Below are 18,421 nucleotides of genomic sequence, written 5' to 3'. Positions count from 1 at the left end.
GGAGGAATGTGACAGGGCGCAGGGCGGGGCTGGGTCGTGATTCTACACACATTTTAACATTTTCAACTACTGCCAAAAAAACAAGAATTGTAAATAGAAATTTTTGATGCAATGAGAATTGGCTGAAACTGAATGATGTAATTGACACTTTTTACTATTAATAAGTTCAATTGTAATCTTGATTATTTATTAGCTTACTTGTGCAACCAATACAGAATCATGCAAAAGCAAATGTTTTCCGTTAACGATGACATTATATGTATATTTGTGATTCCTTTATTTTGCAACCAAATGTGTCCAATAACAGGAGGGTTACCGAGATAAAATGAGTAGTATTTGTCTGGTCATCTGATATCAATATGGCAGCCACCACGAAGGGAAGCCCTCTAATCATTATAAACATATTGTCAAAAGTGTTATGCTTTAGGGGTAAAACGTTTTAGTGGAAAAGTTACATAGACTCTTTAAATGAATAGTTCACCCAAAAAAATAATAAATCTTTCATCATTTACTCACCCTTATGTCATTTCAAACATGTATGACTTTCTTTCCTCCGCAGAACACAAACAAAGATATTTTGATGAAGATATGATGTCTATATGTCCATACATGCAAGTGAATATTGAGTGAGCAAACGTTCAAGCACCAAAAAAGACATAAAAAGGCAGCATAAAGGTAATCCATAAGACTCCAGTGGTTTAATCCATGTCTTCTGAAGCGATCCGATCGATTTTGAGTAAGAGCAGATCAAAATATAACAAAATATAACTTATTCACTGTAACATCTTTCCATTGCAGTCCCTAGGCACAATAATGATTTTCAAGCTCGATTACACTTCCTAGTGCTTGACACATACACAGAGCTTAATTACACTAGGAAGTGTAATCAAGCCTAAAATAATGATTGCCAAGGAGACTGCAGATGTCAAGATCTATTGTGAAAAAGGAGTTATATTTTAAGAAAAGAAAGCATTATGAGTTGAGGATGGCATAATGGTGAGTAAATAATAGGAGAATTATCATTTTGGGTGATCTATAATATGTACATACAGTACATACAAAAAATGCTTGAGCATTTGATGCATTGTACTTATTGTGAACATATGTGTTAGGGGTGGGCGATATGACCAAAATCTTATATCACAATAACAAAATATACACTCACTGAGCACTTTTTCTATATATGCCCTCACTTTAACACCTTTACACCTACTTATTCATGCAATTATCTAATCAACCAATCGTGTGGCAGCAGTGCAATGCATAAAATCATGCAGATACGGGTCAGGAGCTTCAGTTAATGTTCACATAAAAAAATCAGAATGGGGAAAAAATTTGATCTCAGTAATTTGGACCGTGGCATGATTGTTGGTGCCAGATGGGCTGTTTGAATATTTGTGTAACTGCTGATCTCCTGGGATTTTCACACACAACAGATTCTAGAGTTTACTCAGAATGGTGCCAAAAACAAAAAACATCCAGTGAGTGGCAGTTCTGCGGACGGAAATGCCTTGTTGATGAGAGAAGCCAGACTGATTTGAGCTGACAGAAAGGCTACGATAACTCAGATATCCCATCTGTACAGCTGTAATGAGCAGAATAGCATCTCAGAACGCACAACACGTCAAACCTTAAAGCAGATGGGCTACAACAGCAGAAGACCACGTCGTGCACTTTATTAGGACCATAGTGTTCCTTATAAAGTGCTCGAAGAGTGTATATCATGATATAGTAAAAATGTTTCTGGAAAATGTATAAAGAAATATTTTTATTTGAAATAACCATATTGTAATGTCTGTTTTGGATAATCCAGTCAGTGAAAAAAATTCTTCATTGTATAATTATTGTTGTCAAATGCAAAATAGTAAATAATAGTAAATAATAAATAAATACAAATAAACCAATCAATTTGGTTTTAAATCAACCATACCAAAATGCTACATTTCACATTTCAGTTGTTCGCTGTCCTTTTCTGCATATCACGGCGCTGTCTTGTTGTCCATTCTGCATAACGTGATGGCTCATTTTAGCTTATCGCGGCCCTTTCAGCACATTCAGTGGCAGACCACCCGGCCCGCTTGGTTTTCCCCATGGCCATTCTGCCCCTGATTGGCCCCAAAGTGCATCGGCCCACCGGGAAAATGCCAGTATGACAGATTACCAGTCCAGCCATGCTTCAATCTGATATATTGTTGACCCATATTATTTTTATTATTATTATTATAAACTTTACTCAAGAAACTCAAGATATTCTTAAAGCAATGCAACAAAGAAAATAGGCTAACACATAAGCAGTACTGGGTAGTAACGTATTACATGTAATCTGGATTATGTAATCAGACAAATACAATTTTTAATTACATAAAATAACATTTTAAAATACTCTTAATCAGATAACTCTTAATGTTTTATTCTAATTCAGTCTGCAGCTACTTTACATTCTATAAATCTTCAAGTGTTTTCGAATTTTGGGGGTTACTTACCGTAAACACTTTTTTGACCAAATTAATGCACATCAAAAAGCATGTTTTCCTTTCATAATATTATTTTTGCTTGCTTCATTTTGAGGTGGTAAAACAGATTGCTTGTAAAACAAGTGAATATTGATGCGTAAAACTGTTTGCAAATTAAATATTTCTGCTCTGTGTCGGCTTTGGTGAAACAGTACCACCGATGTCGTACCTCTTTTAATAACAAGCTCTTCTTCATTTTCTTGACTTGTTTCATGGTCATCCCATTCTGTGTGTTCTCTGGAGATGTCTTTCTCCATGTTTCTTCAATTCTCTCAGTCTCATGTGAAGCCCTACCTCCTGTTAGACATGCTCATGCCATGCACGTGGATATTAACATATTGCCATATTTAACGATACAGCAAAATCTATTGATTTACACTTTATATAGTCACCACAATACATATCGTCCAGCCCTAATATGTGTTGTACATTTAAAGTACATAATTGTAATTACATAAGTAATTACACTGTAGACCCTACCCCTAAACCTACAGTACCCTTAAACCCAACCCAACCCTACCTATCCCAAACCCTACCAGTACCATAACCTTTGTAGCAGCAAATTAGTATCTTGCAAATGTTTCGCAGAACAACACATACGTGCATAATAGGCACATTGTATTAAATGCTTAATTTTCTAAAGTAATTAGTAATCCCAAAAATATAGTATTGTATTGTATCATATGATACAATGCTCATGATTCAATACCATATGTATCGTACGATACACAAACAAACAAATTATAGTGTAATTAAAACCAAGCAATGCAACACTGAAAGCTGCGAAACAATCTCCTCCCCAAAAAGGCGGTGCTGAGCGCTCAAAAGAAAACAGTACACACATAGGCGAGAAGATCGATGGCATAATGGCAAGTAGATTTTAGTTTTAAATCTTGTCAAATTTGCCAATCAACGGTATCATGTCCTGGCTCTACAGTACATCAAACACGTAATTTTATCTACTCCGACATCACCATGCAAATCGGTGGATTTGTGATGCAGAAACACAGCAACAGCAAAGTTGCATTATCAGCCAGCCTTTCCAGATGACATGGAGCATGACACTGAGCAAGATGACCATAAGTAACAAAAACAAGCTTATTAAAAAATCTGACAATATAAAAAACAGCAATTACACAATATTTATTAATCTCTGGTTTTAACATTGAAACGTAAACAGGTATGAGTACAACACTTGTGCACAATTTATAAGAGAGTAATAAAGCTGGTAAAGTTTATATGCAACGTGAAACCGAGGAAGAGGCCAAAACAATTATGTGTGCCAATTGGTTTTTGCTCAAGCCGTGAAATAATATTGGATTATGTACATATGTTGTAAAACCAGAGGTCAGGTTCCTCTCAAGCTTTTTTCACCACTAAAATAACATTGAAATGAGTTTTTCCTTGCTACATTCACTTTAGCTTGATCAAAGGGGGCTAATTTTAATCAGACAACAAGGTCTAATTTTCTTTAAAGCTGCTTTGAAACAACGTGTATTGTGAAAAGTGGTATACAAATATAATTACTTGAGTGTAGATAAACTAATGAAAATTGTTTCTTAAGAATTGAGTTCTTGATAGTTTTTCTCATTGCAATCAAACAAAATAAATGCAGTTCTATTGTTTAAGTTACTTTATTATAGAGCTCTACATTTTGTTGCCAATGTCAGACATTTATGATTTAAAAGACATTTATGTTGAATCCTTAAAATCATATCGTATCATGAGGCTTTGCATCATATCGTTTGTGTATCATTACATGCCTAAAGAGGGACCAATGTTACTTAGTTAAATACATCCTTAATAATGACCAGCATTCATTCTCTTCTGTTTTTTTCTATAACTGATGTTTGTTCTTTCACATTTTTGGATTTGCTGTTGCACAAAATCTTCAACTATGCAGCAGGATAGTGATAATAATCCACACATCTGCATTTCTGAATCCCAGATGCAATTTTATCCGCTCTGCCCTTGGGTCTAATACAGCAAAGACAACCATCATAAACACAGTTGAAAGCCCCCCCATCTACCAGAGCCTTCATCTTTACTGTGGGCATATGGAGAAAGAAAACAGATTAAATGACTAAAATGTACTATTTTCTCTCTCTTATGGTTTTGAGTTTCATAAGGATGCAGTGGAGCTGGGTTTTTTAAAAAAAAATAAACTCAAAAAGCAAGTAGACTCTTGTGGATGCTCTGCAAATAAACATTTTACTGTGAAGTGACTATTACATGCCTAGCATAATAGGAGGTAAGACATGAAAGACAGAAGACAAAACAAGAGAGAAATATCGTTCTAATTCAGGCAGACAAATGCCATGAAGCTAAAGTATGCAATTTTTTCATTATTATAAAGTTTCATCTGCAGAGATAACTACAAGTAAGCATTTGGTAGGTTGACTTAATATCTTAAAAAGTTAACCGCTTACTCATAGCTGGCTATGCACATCACAGTAAACTGGGATATGAGAAAAGTCATTTAAAAGTAAATTGCTAGTGCAATTGTATCTCTTTTATAAAAATATAAGGTATATATATTTTTAAAAGATGCACCCAAGCCTCCGTTACAAATTAGAAAACCTCACTTTAGAACTAGTAGTGACAGCTTGGGTTCTCTCCTCCACCATGTCTTTGCCCAACTCAGAAACTTGTCTCAGATAGGCGCCCTGAGCGTGTTTGATTACTTTGCCTGTCACGACTCACAGCTATGATCGGCAGTAGTGCTGAAGCTATTAGTTTGACTCTGACTAAGTTTTCAAGGACACCAGTAAGTGGCTTATTGCGAGAAAGTGGGTTATTGCGGGAAAGCAGCGTTCCCGTTTACATGCACTGTATAAGCGGTGTACTCTTTACTCCCTAAACATGAGGTCAGTAAGCAGCTTTCTCCACAGCAACTGAATTTTCCCACGACGCTTGTTTAAATAACAAACATAGTATCTGAGGAAGACTTCACTATTTTATTCCCAGGTGCTTTGCTTTATTTCAAGATATTCCAGAGTTGTTGCTGTGTTTGTTTCCTTAACTTTCCATCACAATATGCAGTGGAATTGCACTCTTACAATATATAAATGACTATAGAGCTTATATGTGCTTTTCCCACTGTAGTCTAAAAAATTATGAAATCTTTCTGCTGTGTTGACTTGTTGTTGTTTGTTATCCAGTCTGTTAATTCACATGCGCATTATTCAAAAACCTGTAACAACGGCGCTTATGTGTTTACATGGCCAAAGTAAGCCCCGCTCTCCGGGAGAAACCTAGGTGAGTTAAACAGCTTTCTCTTAATTCCTTAAATGACAAAAGGAAATTTACATGACATTTCAGAAATCTGCTTTCTGCAAAAAAAGTGCATGTATACGTGGTCTCTATTTCTCAGCTATAATGTAGTAGTAATCCGAGCAATTCTAAAGAGACAAGCCGATAACATCAATGAAACTCGCATACTGACTAACAATAACTTACTCATTAACACATAAAAGATGGTCTTTTGTCGATACCTGCTGGTTCAAATCTTTAATTTTACAGGGTTCTCTGTACCTCACTGTACAAAGGAGGAAATATATATTTTTAAATGATATTGCTGATACTCAGCAACTCTTTTCACAGAAATCACAGGTAACGTCACAAAAAAAAAGTCCCCTGAATGCAGGTGCATAAAGACTAAAATCTCTCAATAACTGAATGATGAAAACAAGCCACATGATACAAAAATAATTGAATATCAGTAAGCAGAGAAAGATGAACAGAGAAATAAGGCAAAAGAGAGGATGTGCTGTTGTATTCTATTACTTAATCAAGAGCCAGACAGACAGACAGACAGACAGACAGACAGACAGACAGACAGACAGACAGACAGATAGATAGATAGATAGATAGATAGATAGATAGATAGATAGATAGATAGATAGATAGATAGATAGATAGATAGATAGATAGATAGATAGATGGTAAACGCAAAAAGATGTTCGGAGAAATGGTTATTCTCGTCCTATTTTCTAATTCTACCCTCGTAAAGCATGTGCATACCCACTCACTCACGTATCTCAAAACACACTCACCACAAACACCTTTAATAAGCATTATGCTGAAACACAAACTCGGAACTGAACTCATCTTGCATCTACTTATTTGCACTTTCATCTATTTAACACACAACTATGCAAAACCATCCCGACTTTTATATAATTTTGTATAATTAAAACCTGAGCACACACCTGGAGCTCTGCTATCGTTATCTTGTGGTAGATCTTCTCCTCGTCTCTGCGTTCGTCCTGAGGCACGGTGATGTTGGCTAGCGCAGTCTCGAAATCCAAAATTTGCTGCATCTGACCCCGGGTGGAATTCTTGTCTCCTCCCAAAAACAAACCCAATTCCACCATGTAGTCCAGATATGCCTTCAACACCTAAACACACACAAATGATCACATTTCCAAATGCATTATGTTATATCATAAAAGCAATCATGAAAAATCACTCATGTTATTTTCATGTTGACTTTTAGCTCTGCCAAACCTTACCTTCTCATTTGTTTTATTGAGGTAATAATCTCGAGAAGGCAAGAAGAGTCCTGATTGGTCAACCTGAAGAAACAGGAAGTTTACATTGATGAACAAACACCAGAGACATTCTGTACGGTGGTAAAAACAGTAAATATAAAACAACAGGCAAATATCTTTGGAAATAAAAGAGCTCCTAACAGCAGAAACCTGACACAGTGACACCTATATGGGAGCATGGGAGCAGGCCGCGCCAGCCGTGCCTTTTCTCTCTCTATGTTTCTCGCATAGAGTTAAAGAGGCTGGGGCCATCTTAGCACTATCACACACATCGGGGAAGGAGTTCTTTTCCTACTCCTATTCTTTTAGGGGAAAAAAAAGAGGAGACCACCACCTGCCCAGGCTGCGGGGAGGTAAAGAGTGGCGAAATACATCACATGTGTTTTCAGGCCACATGTAGGAATGGCGCGGTGGTAGATCCTACCTGCTGCGAGGGAGGAGTTGCTACAAACACGGCGACCGGGGGGCAGCAGGGACTGCCGAAGGGAGAAAAACACACAGGGGGATTAATCCACACAAGGGCCCATCCTGTGGAGCACCTATTCCAATATAGAGTAATTTTAGCACCCGTAGTGGGTCTGATCAGGGAATTCCTCCGCGGACTAGAGGACTAGGAAGGAAGAACAGCCAGGGAGCGCAAATCTAGTGGACTCTCCTGGGGAAAGAGCACACGTGATCACCTCAGTGGAGGGGAAAGGTGCAATGTGCAAGCGGAACACCCGGTCAGACGTTCCCCATTCCCGAGTTCTACAGGCTCGGACCTGAGAGAACACAGGACGAGCCGACTCAAACCTGAGATTGTAATATCTCGTAAAGGTATTGGGTGTTGCCCAGCCCGCTGCTCTGCATATGTCTGCTAGGAAGGTGCCGTTGGCCAGGGCCCACGGGGATGCCACACTTCTTGTCAAGTGTGCTCGAACCCGCAAGGGGGCAGGCACAGCCTGGGTGTGATAGGCCAATGCGATGGCATCAACAACCCAGTGGGAAAGCCTTTGTTTTGAGACAGCGTTCCCTTTCCGCTGTCCACCAAAGCAGACAAAGAGCTGCTCAGAACATCTAAAGCTCTGCGTGCGGTCCACATAGGTACGCAAAGCAAGTACCGGACACAGCAACGAAAAGGCTGGGTCTGCCTCCTCCAGGGGCAGCGCTTGCAGGTTCACTACTTGGTCCCTATAGTGGGTCGTAGGAACCTTGGGCACATAACCCAGTCGTGGTCTTAGGACGACATAGGTGTCTGCCGGACCGAACTCCAGGTCAAGTAGTTTTTATTGTCATTCAACCATATACAGTTAGTACAGTACACAGTGAAATGAGACAACGTTCCTCCAGGACCATTAGGGGCTCTGAGCTCAACTGATTCTAGCGGCTCAAAGTGGGGTCTCTGAAGGCCTGAAAGGACCATGGAGAGATCCCAAGAGGGGAACAGGCATGGCCTGCGAGGGTTCAACCGGGCGCCTCTAAGGAAACTGATAATCAGATTGTGCTTCCCTAGGGACTTACCGTCCACTGCATTGTGGTGAGCTGATATGGCGGCTACATAAACCTTCAAGGTGGAGGGAGACAGCCTCCCCTCCATCCTCTCCTGCAGAAATGAGAGCACTGAACCAACTGTGCATATCAGCAGGTCTTCAGATTGGGAAGAACACCAATTCACAAACAAGCGCCACTTTAGGGCGTAAAGTTGCCTGGTAGAGGGAGCTCTGGCTTGGTTGATCATGTCTATGACAACAGGTGGTAGGTCACTTAGATCTTCCACATCACATCCAAGGGCCAGACGTGGAGGTTCCAGAGATCTGGGCGTGGATGCCAGAGGGTGCCCCGTCCATGAGAAAAAAGGTCCTTCCCCAGTGGAATTCGCCAGGGAGGGGCTGTTGCGATGAGCGTGATATCCGAGAACCAAGTCCGTGGGCCAGTAGGGGGCCACCAGAGTGACTTGTTCATCGTCCTCCCTGACCATGCACAGCACCCGTGCAAGTAGACTCACTGGGGGAAATGCATACTTGCGCAGCCTCCGGGGCCAGCTGTGTGCCAGCACGTCTGTCCCGAGGGGAGCCTCTGCTAGGGAGTACCAGAGCGTGCAATGGGAGGTCTCTTGGGAAGCGAACAGGTCTATCTGTGCTTTGCCGAACCGCTCCCAAATCAGCTGGACTGCCTGGGGGATGAGCCTCCACTCTCCACTGAGCGTACCTTGTCATGACAGTGCGTCCGCTACCGTATTGAGGTTGCACGGGATGTGAGTGGTGCGCAACGACTTGAGTCATCGATGGCTCCAAAGGAGGAGATGGCAGGCGAGTTATGACATATGACGAGAGCGCATGCCACCTTGGCGATTTATGTACGCTATCGTAGCAGTGCTGTCTGATCGAATCAAGATGTGTTTTCCCCGTATTAGCGGGAGAGACCTCCTCAGGGCAAGTAATACAGCCAGCAACTCTAGGCAGTTGATATGCCAACCCAGCCGGGGCCCCGCCCAGGAGCCAGCGGCTGCATGCTCGTTGCATACGGCGCCCCAACCCTGTTTTTGAGGCGTCTGTAATGACCAGAACGCATTGGGACACCTGCTGTATGGGGACTCCTGTCCACAGAAAACAGAGGTCTGTCCAGGTGTTTAAAGTCTGGCGGCAGACGGGGGTGATGAACACACGGTGCATGCCATTAATCGTATTTTAACTGAGTTCCCTCCACCGGGGGAAGGAGTGGTCTGCTTACCAGCTCTGGAGAAAACGTTTCATTTCCTGGGTCGTCCATCTCAGGAATGCTTGGGAGCCTTCTGGGTCCTCGAGGACGTTCGGGAGACAGGGGCGTGCGCTTCCTGCGGGGCACTAGGCGCTGAGAGCTGAGCCTAGGTTGAGGCGGAACTGCCTGTCATTTGGAAGCCACTCTCACCTCAAGCTTGGACGGAAGACAACGAGAGCGCCAGGGGGCGAGTGGTTCGTGGGGATCTACACGCGAAACCGGGCCCGCTGCCATCCCCAAATCGCCTCCATCGCCAGACGCGTCGTCCTCAATTCCGTGGGAAGAAGGAGCGAAGTGGGGGATGGCTGGAGTGGCGTTCCTTCTTAAGATGGAAAGCCGCAACCGCAATGTTGCCACGATAAGGTTCTCGCAGTGAGAACACGAACCATCCACAAACCCTGCCTTGGTGTGATCGCTACCCAGACACACGAGGCAGCGTCTGTGACCGTCAGGAGCGGAGAGAAATCGACCGCATCCAGGAACTACACAGGGGCGGAAGGGCAACTTTATGAAGACGCATCCTGAAAAGGATGTTCAACGCTCTACAGAGGTGAGTGGAACAGTAAGTTATCTCAGCTCGCTGATCGCACAACCACTCGGCTCCAAAGAAGAAATGTGAATGGACAGATGCATGATCCTTTTATACCCGTATGTCCGGGGGAGGGACATGCAAATTCTGTCTGCCAATCTCTCATTGGCCTTTTCTCAAGTTCAGAGGTAACCGAGGCCTTCAAGGAAGTCCCCTAGTGTCACTTAATTCGACACAACGTCGAAGTGAGCGACAGACGAGGAACAAGAGTTTAAACTTTGCCGGTTATAAGTGGCTTTAAAATAAATACATACTATAATGTAAAAGCACAAGAACTTCACAGACCTTCTTTAGTGTGTCTGATATCAACATGCATTGACACAGATGAGAAGCACACACATCTGATACTCAGGTTAATATAGGTTCTCCACTAAAGCAAGGGATAATTCTGCTCAAAATGTTGTGTTTGTGCTTAGATTAAATTTCTGGCAGAAACAGTGAGTCTGTTTTATAAGAGTGTTCTTTTTCTTTTATGGCAGTTTATAATCATGTGGTAACACACTGACATGGTGATTGACACTCCCTTCAAAATCTGAACTCAAGTGGTCACATGAGACACCAGGTGTAACAGCAATGTGACTCGCCTGACCTCATGTGATCAGATGACCAGAGATGCATCTTAATACCAGGTGTAAACTGAATCTAGAGTATATGTACCTGAATGATATTACTGTTGGAGTTTTTTGGGTCCACACTAACACCAACAGTGAAGAAGGGCTGAGCTCTGTAAGGTCCAGACACAGTCTTCAAAACATCCATAAAGTTATCTTTATCCCAGGACTCTGTGATGTTCCAACCCCCTGTCTGAACACACACACCATCAGTTTTTTAGTAACAAGATTGTTTGCACACACTGAAGACCTGCCAAACCTTGTTTAAGTCCTACAGGTTTTTTTTAACAAGCTCAAGTTTTACAGGCTTATCTAACCTGTTTAAGTCCTACAGGTTTAACTGGTCTACATAAAGTCAAAGTTGATTTAGTAGATATTTTAGACTTGATACCACCTAACAACCATGACCCTACATAGGACTAGTGGCTATAGTAGTTGGATGAATGGATGGACAACCTTGCAAATAGTACATGGAGTAATTCAGTTCAAAACGAAGCGTTACCATTTAGATAGGCAAGATGCTATTGTGGGTGAACTTGACTTTTACCCTCTGTCTTAGTTACTATCTTTGTTACCAGCTGGTGGAGGCTTAAATAAATAAAGGCAAAAGACAGAATTTCATCCTCTCCAAAATTGACAGCAAACTTACATTGAGGTCTTGCTCCATTCTGGTATGGAATCTAGCCCTGCGTTTTTTTTTCCCCATTGAATATTCTGTTTCACTCAAAAATACATCAAATCATGGAAGTAAAATGAGATGTGAATGCTATTTTGTGCTGACTTTTAGATCGAAGGTATTTCTCTGAGAGTGTGTGAAAAAAAGTCCTGAATATACTTCAGTTGTCCGTGATGCTGATCACCTGCCGTCGACTGTGCTAAAAGAGTATCACAAAACAGTCGTAGTGGGCATGCATCAAAAGGGTATACTTTGAAAGGCAACGTGGTCGAACGGGCGTGATCCGATCCAGAACACAGAAAAAAACAAAGTGGTACTTCCATTTGTTAACACTATTTAACAACATAAGTAACATGAATTAACAATGAACAATAATTTTACAGCATTTATTCATCTTGGTTAATGTTAATTATAACATACTGTATAGTAAAACATTTCTAAAATCAAAAGTTGTATATGTTAACATTAGCTAATGCACTATGAACTAACATAAACTAACAATTAACAATTTTATTCTTATTAACTAACAATAACAAAGATTAATGAATGCATAAAAAAATACAATGTTCACAGTTACTTCATGATACCCAATGCATTAACAAATGGAACCTCACTGTAAAGTGTTAGCAACAAGTTATACCAGGGCCTTAAAGCAGAAAGCAGTGATATCTTGCTCTCAGAGCTAAAGGAGCAAAGCTCAGACACCTAAGACACCTAATATCAAAGCAAATTAAATCTGTCTCAGTCTTCTCAGACATGTGAGAGAGAGAGAGCGGCAGATTGCAAGAGAGACAAATGGGAATCATCACATTTTTGTCTTACCCTCCAGTGAACAGCTGCATGTGGGCTTTAAATTAAGAAGACGAAGTGCTGTTTGACATCCCTGTTTTCTCTCTGGGATGGAATCATCTTCCAGCCTACGTACATTTAAAATTTCTTAGACATGCTCTTAAGAATAGTCTTAAACTTTGACTTAAAGGGATTAACCCAAAAATTAAAAACAAAATTCTGTCATTTACTCACCCTCATGCCATCCTAGATGTGTATGACTTTCCTTCTTCTGTTGAACACAAACAAAGATTTTTTGAAGAATATCTCAGTTCTGTAGATTCTCACAATGCAAGTCAATGGTACCCAAAATTTGAAGCTCCAAAAAACACATGAGGCAGTGTAAAAGTAATCCATAAGACTCTAGTGTTTAAATCCATGTCTTCAGAAGCTATACGATAAGTGTGGGTGAGAAACCTAAGTCATTTTTTCCTATAAATTCTGCTCCCTGCCCAGAAGGTGGCGATAATAATATTAATTTGCAAAAACAAATGAAAAATGTGTAAAGGAAAGTGGAGATTGATTGTAAAAAAGGACTGATATCTTTCTCACCCACACTTACCATATCATTTCTGAACATATGGTTTTAACCACTGGAGTCTTATGTATTACTTTTACGCTGCCTTTATATGCTTTTTGGGCCTTTAAAGTTCCAGCCACCATTCACTGGTATTGTATGGACCTACAGAGCTGAGATATTCTTCTAAAAATCTTAATTTGTATTCAGCAGAAGAAAATCATACACATCTGGGATGGCATGAGGGTGAGAAAATTATGAGAGAATGTTTTTTTGGGGGGGTGAACTATCCTTTTAAGTGTAAAAAAGTCAAATCCTTGGCAAAAAGTAGGACTTATGTAAAAGTAGGTGCTTTTTATAAACACGCTATAGCTACAAATTGAAGGCTACAAAAAAATCTACATTTATAAGTGTACACTATGCATTGTGCGCAAACAAATGTTACAATATAAATTGAATATGCTTTTCACATTATCAAAACAAAATAACAAGCGATTGTCCACAGTATTAATTCAAAAGGACAATTCAAATTACTAAAATAAATTATATTAAAACAAACTCTTTGTCTCATTACAGCTACTCTTCTTAATTTATTACTTGCACTACATGTAAGATTTCAGTTAAACATAGTTCAATTCAGAGGTAAATTTGACGTTCAACATATCAGGAATATTTTATCATATACATTTTGTTTTTTTGTCAAAATGGAAATACTCGTACTGACTTTGAGTTTATAATATTTACAAATAAGAATTAATACAGTAGGTAAAATGTCAAATAGAGTTGAGGTTAAACATCTCTCAAGCACATTAAACAGCAGAAGGAATCTGTCAAATCACCCCACATGAAACGATGAGCTAACCCTGCCAAGTGCCAAGGGTTTGTTTTGTAGATCTCATATTCAAAATGCCTGATTCAGACAGACAAAAGTGCATGACAATGTTCTCATTATTTGGAGATATCTGGGCTAAAATTAGATTGATGATTTTTAGGTGCAGAGAACTTGGCATTCAGATTAGCTCTTGAAATCATCCATAAACAGAAAATAATTAATTCTTTCAAATTCGATAATTTCAAGAGTTGCTGGTTTTAAATAGAGAACTGAATTGATATTATCATAGCCATTTTCAAGCCTATTTAATGCAAATAAAGGAAATTAGAATCATACTTTGAGGAGATACACAGCAAAACCAATCAATAAATTAAATGAGACATCAAATTAATTTAGGTTTCCATCACCTTCCTTTTCTGCACACTGTGATCCTCCACACCAGAGGGGGCACGGAAGAAACACCCACCTTTGCAATCAGGTCGATGAGTGGTTGGGCTCCGAGCTCTTCTATTCGCTGTTCATTCAGACAGGAGAGATAGTATGACTGCGTCTTCCTCTCTGCCTCACTGCTTGAGTTAAAGGTGCCGTTCTCTACAGAAAATAAAAACAAGAATCTTGAGTTGCATGTGAGTTGCATCACAATAGTGTTAAGTTTGAGTTCACCATAGTCAAGTCTGAGTATTTAACTAATCGAGAGGCCAAAGGGGGCTGAGTTGGACTCAAGATCGAGTTCATTGCACTCAAAATAACTCTGAACTTGATTCAATTATGAACAGTGTTAACTCATATGTTTGAAATTAGTTTTCTTACATTAAAATTAACATGTAATTTAAATTTATACACTGCAACTAGAGGGAACCTACCTGAATCAAGTAAACCCAACCAAATTTAACATGTCAAAATAACAAATGAAACTCTTTAAGCGATATGCTTGTTAGGACAGGGAATGTTAGCATGCTAAACAAATACTGGTGTGAAGCACTATTGAGCGCAACTTGGTCACTAAGCTATGGTTAGCACAGTAATGTGTAGAAAACTCAATATGTATCTGTCCTCTAAGTAGTCTCAAGCACTCTTCACCACAATGGAAACCCCCAAAACTACAACATAACAAATTCTTCTACAGCTCAACATAACAAAACATTAAACACTGATGAGTCTCCCCTTTATACTCATCTCGCACAATGACACATACATTTTATTTATTTATTTCACTTCATTTTAACATTTAATCTCTCTCTCTGTTGAGTCCCATGCAAAACATTCTGGGAACTAGAAATCCTCTGCTTAGTTTCAGTTAACCAAACAAAAAATATTTATGTTGTCCCAAAGCACATGGATTAAATAAAGCTGACAAGATGCTTTTTTAGTTAAATCAAATCAGTTAATTGAAGTACTCATGGTTACATACATTTTTGAGTAATATTAACATGGGAGGATTGAGTAAAACTGATGATAGGGAATTTTAGGGAAAAACAATGTTTCAATACAAATGTAACACATACTTACCTTTGTTGCATTTCGTATCAATATCTTATATAGAGGTCAACCAATATTGGATTTCGCCAATACTGATAACTAAGGTAGTCGGAAAAGGCCGAAAACTGATTAATCTACCAATAATTTTTAAAATTGATTAATAGAAATGAGATAATAAATTTTTTTAGTCCTTCCTTATTATGACAGGCACAGACATAGATGCTATAAGAGTATAAAATTAATAAAATCCCAGATGCAGTTTATAATAAGATTTGTTTCATAATGCGGGACTTTTAACTATTAAAAAAACCCATAACACTCTCAGGTAATTTTAAAATTACCGAGATATAGCTCCGTTACAATTACAATTTCAAAATGCGCATTGACGTAAGGATAAACATATGGATGAATGTGGGCAATGATGAAAGATTTAAATATAGCAAACACCCATATGATTGCTTTTATTTAACCTCTAGAGGCTGCTGTTAAATTGTAGAATCAAGCCGTTCTAATTGTAGAATCCTCTAGTGTCAGCCAAAGAGGAACACAAGGAATAATAATAATTAAAAAAAACTATCTGGAACTATCGGCACAGATTTTTGCAGATAACCAATAGTTCCAAATAGTTCCAAAAAAGAACTATTGCCACTGTTTAATTGGTAAAACCGATACATCGGCTACCTCTAATCTCACAATAAGTATCATGCTGTATCATGATACATAATCATACTTAATGAACAACTCTTTTTTTATATAGTTATGTTCTTCAACACACTTCTTATTGCATTCTTTTGCCATTTCAATAATTTGTTCCTTTTACCCCCTCCACTAAAAAATAGAATAAAGAAAGTGGAATTATATAGAAAAGAGAACAGCTGTGTCCTTATTAATTGAGTTATGTTTTATCTAAAATTATCCCTATCCAAAACAAATTGGCTATGCTAAGATTGGTTTTATGTCTCTATCTGCCGAGGTTTGGGAAAATACATTTAAATGATTAAAAATAATAATTAGCAGTCGCTGAGATGTTACATCTCACGATTTGACTGTAAATGCTACATCCAAAACACTGGAAAAGCCCACTGCTAACATTATTAGGGGATGCAGGAAATGGACAGCCTGGTGCGGAGCTGGAGCAGAGTGTTATAAAATGCTTTGAGCGAGGAGGAATGTTTTTTAAATTGAAAATATTAACAAAACATTTTGCTGTCCCTAAAGGACTAGTTCACCAAGCAAAGGTTTTTCTAGTTTCAAAGGGGGGCCTAACAAAAAAAATAATTAAAACCACTGCTTAAACGCTTTATATTAAAATGAAATTGCCCTTGACTGAGGTAAATAGACAGCGAGAAAGAAAGCAAACAACAATGAGGACATGAAGCATGAGAGAAAAGTAACAAAAACGTCACGTAGCAAGGGGGGGGCTCATATGGAGCAACATCGTAAAGGTAAACAAACATGACAGGGAGGGAGAATGACTTGCAGAGTGTCAAAACACAGGTCATGAAACAGCCAGCTGAGTTTCTCCAGCTGCCTGACAAACTGACATCACACTGCCCTCTGATTGGCCATGTTGCTTGGAATGCTGGGATGCAAGGAGAGGCAATGCAGTGGAGATGAACTGAGAAAGGCCCTGCCATCCATCTTTCTAATGTCATCTCTATGGCAGCTGCCCTCGTGCGACAAAACGTGACAAAATGCAGATGCCGTGCGCAAGCAGAATGAGCAGGGGTGGTTTTCATCCTCAATCACCTCTACCATCAGTCGCAGTCAAACACTGTGTGACGCAGCTGCCAGCGGCAAGACAAATGTGGAGGGGGAACGCATTGCCACTGTCATTGCTAACTTCATTCATATGAGAAATGGTGCACTTGAGCGGAAAGAACCGGAAGAGGTAACTGGCAGTGCAGAGTGCAACTGGACTCAAAAGAGAAACAAACAATCCATATGTATCCTGTGTGCATTCTAACTTTTTCTATGGTTTTTAAACCTCAGAGACCCAGCATAGCAGATTTGCAACGTTTGTTTAAAGTGATTAAATATTATCTAATAATCATGAAATACAGGTAAAAACTACACATAACAACAGCTGACACTGAACTGTATCACAATAACAGCTTTGGAGGGAAAGAATTTTTAATTAAAGCGAGCTTGCTAATGTCACACAAAAAATTCAAAGCTAGTTGACACAATCACTAACACTTACACAATTGTCCAAGTAAGTGTCTGACATTTAATATTTTTGTAATATTTTCTAAATTCCCCAACATGTTTCCAGAGTGAAATATTATTATATTATGGGGCTACAAAATTATTTAGGTAAAAGTACAAAAGATTAAAGGTAAAATAGGTGTTGATGTGTTGTTGCGGAGGTGGTCAGATGCAAATGTCTTCCACAGTGTGACATCACAATGTGGAGAAGGCAATGTGGAATGAGTCATTTTGGCAGCTTAGTTACATCAAATGGTCTTTTTGCAGTAAGGAGAATGTTTTGTTCTGAAACTTACAGAATGTTTTTATATTACAATGACCTCTTTATATGTCAAAATATTGAAGTCCATGTCTGTTATGGTGCGTACACTCTGCCAGTGACATCGCGCGCGACAGCGACTCCATACCATTCATTTTCAATGAGAGCACAGCGACTTCAAGCGACACGAGCTGTCGCGACCGTTGGCGCTAGATGTGGGCGTGTCCAGCGGCGCGACAAAGTTGAGACAAGTTCAACTTTATTCAAATGAAGAGCGACTAACGGAAGCGACAGCCAACAGGAGAGAAGATGGGAGAGCTCACGTGATCCTTCTCTCTATCTCTCTCAGCTCCTGCAGTAACGGAAAGATGGATGAAAGGATAATTCTTGCTATTTTCCAGTGCTCTATGATATGTCTCTTCCACGTACAAGGACATTTTTAAGAAAAATACTGCGTGGAAAGCTGTATCTGACATCGCGGGTATTTTATGGACCCAGACAGACCGGCATTTGCATTTTCGCCGCAGATAAACAGCCGCTATGGCAAACAGCACGCCTTGTTTCTCATTCATCTTTGATATAAAGCATTTTATGTACTGATTCCATTTATATTTAGTCTT

At 39.5% G+C, this 18,421-nt stretch overlaps 1 protein-coding gene across 4 annotated transcripts in view; it reads right to left on the bottom strand.

The window, feature by feature from the left end:
* The window catches only part of LOC127629756 (endothelin-converting enzyme 2-like), a 91,481-nt gene that overhangs the window by 20,219 nt on the left and 52,841 nt on the right, over nucleotides 1–18,421 (bottom strand). For all 4 annotated transcript variants that reach the window (XM_052106980.1, XM_052106979.1, XM_052106981.1 and 1 more), the window contains 4 exons: nucleotides 14,322–14,446; nucleotides 11,049–11,195; nucleotides 7,028–7,090; nucleotides 6,725–6,913 (listed from right to left, as the gene is read on the bottom strand). In XM_052106980.1, the coding sequence (XP_051962940.1) occupies nucleotides 6,725–6,913; nucleotides 7,028–7,090; nucleotides 11,049–11,195; nucleotides 14,322–14,446 (524 nt within the window). The remainder of the gene's footprint in view (nucleotides 1–6,724; nucleotides 6,914–7,027; nucleotides 7,091–11,048; nucleotides 11,196–14,321; nucleotides 14,447–18,421) is intronic.

The sequence above is a fragment of the Xyrauchen texanus genome, chromosome 36 (genome assembly GCF_025860055.1).
Source record: "Xyrauchen texanus isolate HMW12.3.18 chromosome 36, RBS_HiC_50CHRs, whole genome shotgun sequence".
In the NCBI taxonomy this organism is placed as follows: domain Eukaryota; kingdom Metazoa; phylum Chordata; class Actinopteri; order Cypriniformes; family Catostomidae; genus Xyrauchen; species Xyrauchen texanus.
This window is presented reverse-complemented; position numbering and strand designations above follow the sequence as displayed.